The sequence below is a fragment of the Eucalyptus grandis genome, chromosome 1, assembly GCF_016545825.1.
Source record: "Eucalyptus grandis isolate ANBG69807.140 chromosome 1, ASM1654582v1, whole genome shotgun sequence".
Classification (NCBI taxonomy): domain Eukaryota; kingdom Viridiplantae; phylum Streptophyta; class Magnoliopsida; order Myrtales; family Myrtaceae; genus Eucalyptus; species Eucalyptus grandis.
Genome location: NC_052612.1, coordinates 17,458,264 through 17,465,230, shown reverse-complemented (window position 1 = coordinate 17,465,230; position 6,967 = coordinate 17,458,264). Strand labels below are relative to the sequence as shown.

Sequence of the window (6,967 nt, the reverse complement as noted above, 5' to 3'; positions counted from 1 at the left end):
CTTGATCTGTCGATTTTGATCAGCCGCACTAACATTAAGTTCTCTAGTGAATATAGTGCTCTTTGTTGAATCGTTACTTTCAAGTGATCTAACTGCAGTGATGAAGATGTAATTAAGTTCAAGCCAATTAAAACGAATTTGGAGGACAATAGCCAAAGCAAAACTTCGAAATGAAACACAAATTTTACTGGTCTGATTGCTCCAAATTCGATGAATGGTAAATCAACATCATATGTCTCTCTGAAGCAGTGTTGCAGAGCTCGGTTAATCCTCGGGAAGACAGAAAGCGTAAACGGCGTAAAAGGCCTGGATGAAGGTAAGGACTAGGAGAATAAAAGCAGCGGCAGCCTAAATGAATGACCAAGGGTTGCCGAAGTACTCGCGCTTGATTGCCCATCGCACCTTCCACTGGTTCCGGTGGTACCGGTCACTTGCTCGAGTACCTCGGCCAAGTGGCCAGACTCAATATCGAACCGGACATCCTTAATGAGATCGTTGAAGAACCTCATGACCTCGTCGTCGGTTATGGGGCACTGAGACGGGAACGCCACGTTGCTCGCCATCATGAGGATCACCTAACTGGTGGTGATGTAAAGTTAACACCGAACCTCATTGAGTCTTGCAAATAGTTAATGCGAAAATCACTGAATAAATAAACAAAGAATAGTTAAAAAAACAGCAAATTACGTAGTTCGATCCTAGTCTTTGTATCTATATCTACCAGAAGATTCAGCAACAAATAATTCCACATACATATTTGCAGGTATCAGCCATTTTGTAGAAAGCAAAGGACTGTGGTTTGAGGATTCGATGTATGGGGGAGGGGTTGTTTAGCATCCACGCCCTTTTAGTACTATATTTTTCCAATCAGGGTTCTGAGGCGCACTCGTCAAACAGTTTTTTGAAACTATAAGTGCAATTTCGATTTTTCTTTTAGAGCAATGACAAGGAAAGTTCCACAACACTTTATGCCCCGGCATGACTCCATGTGCTGCGTTTGTGTGTCCTTTAGAATATGCATAACGACGTGGTAGATATGTATGAGTTCTAATTGCTGAGTACGTGCAATTTGACTAAGGGATAGTTTGTTTTGCAAAAAATATTTTCCGAAAAAATATCTTCCTTATTTTGCAATGTTTGGTTCACTTAGAAAAATGAGTCAATAGTTCGATAAAAAATGTTTTCCTACCGAAACTTAAGTTCAAGAAATTATTTCCTATATGAAAGAATCAGAAAACATTTTTCAAAACATGACTAGATATTTGCATTTAGACTAGAAACTTTACGCTTAAACAAGGAAATACCAACGTTGATTTTTGAGTCCCAGTATTTAGGACTAGTCTTCGACAGCTGAGCATGGGTCCATCAGGTCGTGCCTGAGACCCTAGTGCTTGGGCCTAGGCGCCCAGCCTCCACACCTAGGTCCATTGAGGTTGGGCTCGAATTCTTGGTGCCCATACTCAATGCTCTGACACTTGAACTCAACATAAAGGCCGTGCTCAAATCCCTAACACTCGAGCTCTAGTCCCAACCTTTAAGCCCAATGTTCACAAAGGCCATGGGTGAGTGCTCAATGCTCAAGCTTGGGTCCTTGTTAATGAAACACTTATTCTTAAAAAATATTTTTATAAAAAAATTCAATTTAATAATTTTTATTTTTTAAAAAAATCAATTTTTTATTTTTAATTTAATTTAATTTTTTTATTTTTTTGTCGATCATACTCTATTCCTATTCTAACTTTCCACTTGCAGACTTTTGCTTTGCTTCCTTATAGGGCCTGAGAGTTGAAACCCACTTCTGAAACTAATTTGTTCCCAACCCAACCCTTACTAAGAATGTGAGGATTCGAATCCCCCACCTCTCCCTTTCATGTTGGAAGGGTGGCCACTGGGGTGGGCCCTAGTGGTTATTTTTCTTTTGTTTCAATCAGTCACCAATCATGATAACAATCGACAAGCTTGGGCCTTGCCAGATTGGGTGAGCTTGCAGCCTCCGATGTTGAGGCTCAAGCTCACTTGAGGCTTGTAAATTCAATTTTCACTAGATTGGGTGAGCTTGTGCCCTTTAGTAGTGACGCTTAAGCTTCACCGAACCAGACGAGCTTGCGGCCTTTGGTGAGGAGGCTTGAGCTTGCTCGAGGCTAGCAAGCTTGCGACCTTCGGTGGGGAGGCTTGAGCCTCTTCACATCAAGCGAGCTTGCGGCCTCTGGTAGTGAGGCTTGAGCTTTGTCAGCCTTGGGCGAGGTAGTATGTGGCAATTATTGCCATGGCTGATAATTGTCCAAGGAAAAAGCACAAAGGAAAAAAAAAAGGAAAAAGGAAAGAACAAATATATAAAAAGAAAAAATTGAACATATAAATTTTTTGATTATTTTCTGTCATCAAATACTCCTTATCAAATGATAGAAAATAAGTTTTAGGTCTTCTTCAGGTTTTAGTCAAATATAAAAAAATAAAGTCATTTTCCTATAAAATAGCTTTCTGAAAAATATTTTTCAGAAAAAGTTTTTTTTTTTTTTTGTGAAACAAACATACCCTAAATGACATTACACTTGATAATGTGTGAACAACTTTGAAATGATGGAGCGATGTTCTTATTTGGCCTAGTTAGGCAAATGTATTATCATCCTTTTGGCCATTTATGAAACTGGGTTTTAGAAAGAAAAAAGAAGATTAGGAAAATATTTATAATTTTGGAAACAACTTTTTTCAGAAAACTCAACATGCGTGAAGCCTCTGTTCACGGTCAGCCAGCCATTAACCCTTCGGCTTAGATGTGCTTGGACTCATGGGTTGTCTTCCATGCAGCGTTTCTCTAATGCTACAATTAAAACAGACTTAACAATACTCTAGAGAAAAATATAAAATCTCCTAAATTTGATCTAGCGGAAAAACAACTGCACATTTTTGGAATTCCACCTATTTATTAGAAGAATGGCAGCCTGGACCAGTAGGGTAACTACTACATCTACTAAATATCTAAATTTTAATTTGAGCACTATAATTGTCATGACGCTAATCGAGGCAGACTTAGGGGTGGTTTAACGGATTGCTAAGTAAGCGGAGATAGCCCCCTCGCCCGGAGATGCTGAGTCTTCGCATTAACTTTCCTAAACCTTATGAATTAGAACTTAATGATTTATAAAATGAGAGTAGAACTGCTACTAACCTATTTTAGGTCAGTAAGAAGTCAAGTTATCTGTAGGGGCCCATCTTATTTATGCAAACCAAAGGTTTCGAATCAGGGGCTTGGTTATGCTTATTTTACTATATGCCCGTTAGTGGCACCTTCTGTCCTTTAGAGGAACAAAAAAAGCTGTTTAATCCAATCTTTTTCATTTTTTTTATTCCTAAATATGCATATATAATAATAATTGTCATGCATAACTGCAAAATAATAATAATAATAATAATAATAATAATAATAATAATAATAATAATAATAATAATAATAAAGAAGCAAGGTGAATGTGAAAAAAGAAAAAAAAAAGTAAACTGAGTTGTTTTGGCAAAATTAAAACACGGTCTTGTCATAGGATTCTTGTGAAGTAAGGGCCTACATGGTAACGTTTTATTTTTCTCAATTTCTGTTATTTTGTTCCTCGAAACAAAAAAAGAACACAAATCCGTTTAGTAATACCAACTTACTTTCTATTCCCTGGAATAAAAAGTAGTCAGTGAATAGATTTGAAATAGAAATAAGAAAAAAAATAGCATCTCATTTATGGGAACAATTTATAACAATAAGACAATTTTTTCTTTTATATTTTTCTTGTGTTCTTCTTCCTTGCTGCGCCACCGCTAGCCACTTGCCAACCGCCGACTACCTCTAGTCGCTCGCGGCCATCGTTAGCCAACCACCATTGTTGCCGCCTAACCGCCTCCGATCATCGTCGTCGCCGCCACCTACTATTGTCATTGCAGCCCCCGATCGCCAGCGACCGTTGTCGCTGTCGCTTGATCGCTGACCATTGCCACCGCTCTCCGCTGCACGATTGCCACCCATAGCCCATCGGCCACCCCTGTCGATCGACAATCGCCATCAATGGCCGTCGCCACCACTCAACCATTGGCAACCTGTCATCGCCACCATCGATGCCATCGGTTGGCTGCTAGAGGTGGACAGGCAACCGTGGGAGGGGATGGCGGTCAGTGGGCTATGGGCGGCAATCATTCATGTGGCAGCGGTTAGTGACGACAGTCGGTGGTCAGCAATAATGCGGCGGTTGGCGATTTGTGAAAAAGTAGAAAAAAAAGTGAATAAATACAAAAATTTATAAATCGTATCAATTGCATTTTTTATTTTTTTCTATTTCAAGAGTAAAATTTTATATAGAATCATCCGTAAGTTTTTTGCCCAATGCCTTGAGGAGGTCCTCGCCATAAGTCTCGGCATAGGTTTGCCTGATCAGCTTCCTATTATAAATCGTATCAAATGAAATTCCAAAACGGTAAACATAATTAAGAAAATTCATTCTCATTTAAAGATGGTTCTCAGCTTTGCAAAAAACCCACCTTTCAGCTAGTTTGAGTCCATTTTCCCAATTCGATCCCTAATACTTCGCTGTTTATATGGTCCATTAGCAATTATTTCTTCTTTATGAACCGACAATGATCATGCGTCTGAGAAATCTTTGTCTGTCAACTTGGATCAGTTGCATTAATATTAAATTCTCTAGTTAGTGCGGTGCTCTTCATCAAATTTGCTAATCTATTTGCAGTGATGAAGATTTAATTAAGTTTAAGCAATCTAAAATGAATTAGGAGTACAGCAGCCAAAGCAAAACCCGGATATGAAGCACAGATTTTACTGCTCTGATTTCTCCAAACTACATGGTTGGTACATCAACATCATATACCTCTCTGAAGCTGTGTCGCAGAGCTGGGTCACTTCTTGGGATGATAATAAATGTAAACGGTGAAGAAGGCCTGGATAACTGTAAGAACTATGAGAATGGAAGCAGCGGCAGCCGAAATGAAAGACCAGGGGCTGCCGAAGTACTCGCGCTTGATTCCCGCCCACCACATGCGCCACTTGTTCCGGCGGTACCAGGTGACTTTCGCGAATAACTCAACCAGGTAGCACTCCTTGAAATCGAACTGGACATCCTTGGCGAGATCAGAGAAGAACCGCGCGGCCTCCTTTTCGGGCCCTAGAAGGTTCATGAGCATGCCGCACTGAGACAGGAACGCTGCATCCGCTACGTTGCCCATGAGACCACTCATGAGGACCACGTAAGTGCTGATGTGCTTGGGGCAGCAACGGTAGCTCTGCTCATAAGCCACGCAGTTGAGGAAGAAGGAAGTGGTGAGAAGGTCGAGAGTCAAAGGAGGGATCCGGAGCACTCCGTGATCAAACACGACGCCTATTAGGTTCTTGCTCTTCCTTGGTTCAAACTTTATCCCCACGAGAAGCAGATGATTCACGGAGGGCGTCAGTTGCAGCAACTCTTCATCGACCTTGACCTCTTGTGAGCGACTATCGAGAATAGATAGGCCGACCAAGCACACTCGGAACAAGTCGAGCAAGTGCGTGATGCGGATATCGAAGTAACTCTGGAGATGTTCCTCTGGCCGTTGGAGCGCGCGGTTGAAGAACATTAAGGCAATCTCATTGATGGAGCGATTGCCATCAATAGGAGACCTGGATAATTGATGGATCTCTTGAAGAACGAAGAATGGGATCTGGTTTTCAATCAGGACGAGGTCAATCATGAGGGCCGCTACAATCCAATTCGTCAAGAACAAGGGGTCGTCTTCATACTCTGGAATCATCACGGTGGAGAAGGTCCCCACGCGGAATAACTCGATGATGAAACAACCATCGAGAACCATCATCTCAATCAAATCCGCGCTTTCACAATTGAGGTCCTCTGAGTAGCTATCCCGTATGTCAGTCTCCAGCGAGGCAACAGCCGTGAAGTAATCATCCAGGCCCGCGCAATCATCATCATCATCACTGGTCCGTTCAAGCAGTGTGCAGAACACTCGAGCTTTGTGCTGCTCCATCATCTTCAACTGCTCTTTCCCGTGGTGGTACGGGCCAATGGATACAACATGGGGCTTGTAAGCGTTGGGGTTGCTCTCCTCCTGGCTCTTGGGTGCTCTGAAGATAGTGCAAGATTTGGTGCCGGCCGAGGGCCTCAGAAGAGTTGGCTCCTGCTTAAACCGGTCCTTCATGCGAGAAGACCAGCTGTGCTTACCCTCTGCGGCCACCGTGAATGTGTAGTGGTCGCTCTCTCCGCTCATTCTGGTGTTGGGGGTTGATTCCGGCGAGTCAAGCTTTCAGGAGCCGAATCCCCTGAACATTTTGCCGACTGGAATGTTATGCTGATGCAAGTTCCTTAAAGAAAGACTTTTTATGTCATTATCATAGAGTCAACGAAAAAGGAGTCTTACCGCTCGGCTGCGCCAGGTAAGCTCCAAAATATGTTTTACATGTGTAAAATATTACTACTCACATTTTTGTCCGATTAGTAATTCAAACAACGATTTTACCTTGATCAAGTTACACGATAATAGATTGTCAAGTGCTTTTAGACTGGACAATAAAAGGCCTCCTCAGTTGTTTAGTAACTTAACAACAAGATAATGATTTTTCCACTCATATTCCACAGTAGATTACAAAGTGTTTAAAATTTTTCAAGTGGACCTATTAATTAAACACGTTAAAAGGTTAGCCGTGCCATGTTATCCAATCGACATCCACACCTCAGCAATATACAACCAAAATTAGCCAGAATGATTGAATTTGTGCTAGGTCAAAAAGTTTAGAGTTGAATTGGCACAAAGTGAAATGTTTAAAACTAAATTGACATTTAAATTTTGGGGACTTTTAAAATTTTCTATTTTTAAATAATTTTTATTCCAAAAATAGGGATTCGGGTTGGGCCCCTGAGCCTGGTCCGAATATGGGCCAAAATCTGGTCTCATGGGTTTGGGCCACAAACGAGATTCGGCTCAAGGC

General features: G+C 41.4%; 1 protein-coding gene across 1 annotated transcript; it reads right to left on the bottom strand.

Annotated features, from left to right (window-relative positions):
• Window positions 1-4,887: 4,887 nt before the first annotated feature.
• On the bottom strand, window positions 4,888-6,249 carry LOC104453385 (UPF0481 protein At3g47200). The gene has a single exon (XM_010067927.3). The coding sequence runs from the start codon at window positions 6,247-6,249 to the stop codon at window positions 4,888-4,890; it is 1,362 nt and encodes a 453-aa protein (XP_010066229.2).
• Between the last annotated feature and the right edge of the window lie 718 nt (window positions 6,250-6,967).

What these genes read in the sequence shown, in the direction of transcription:
- LOC104453385 (XM_010067927.3), bottom strand. Translation starts at nt 6,249, where the DNA reads ATGAGCGGAGAGAGCGACCACTACACATTCACGGTGGCCGCAGAGGGT.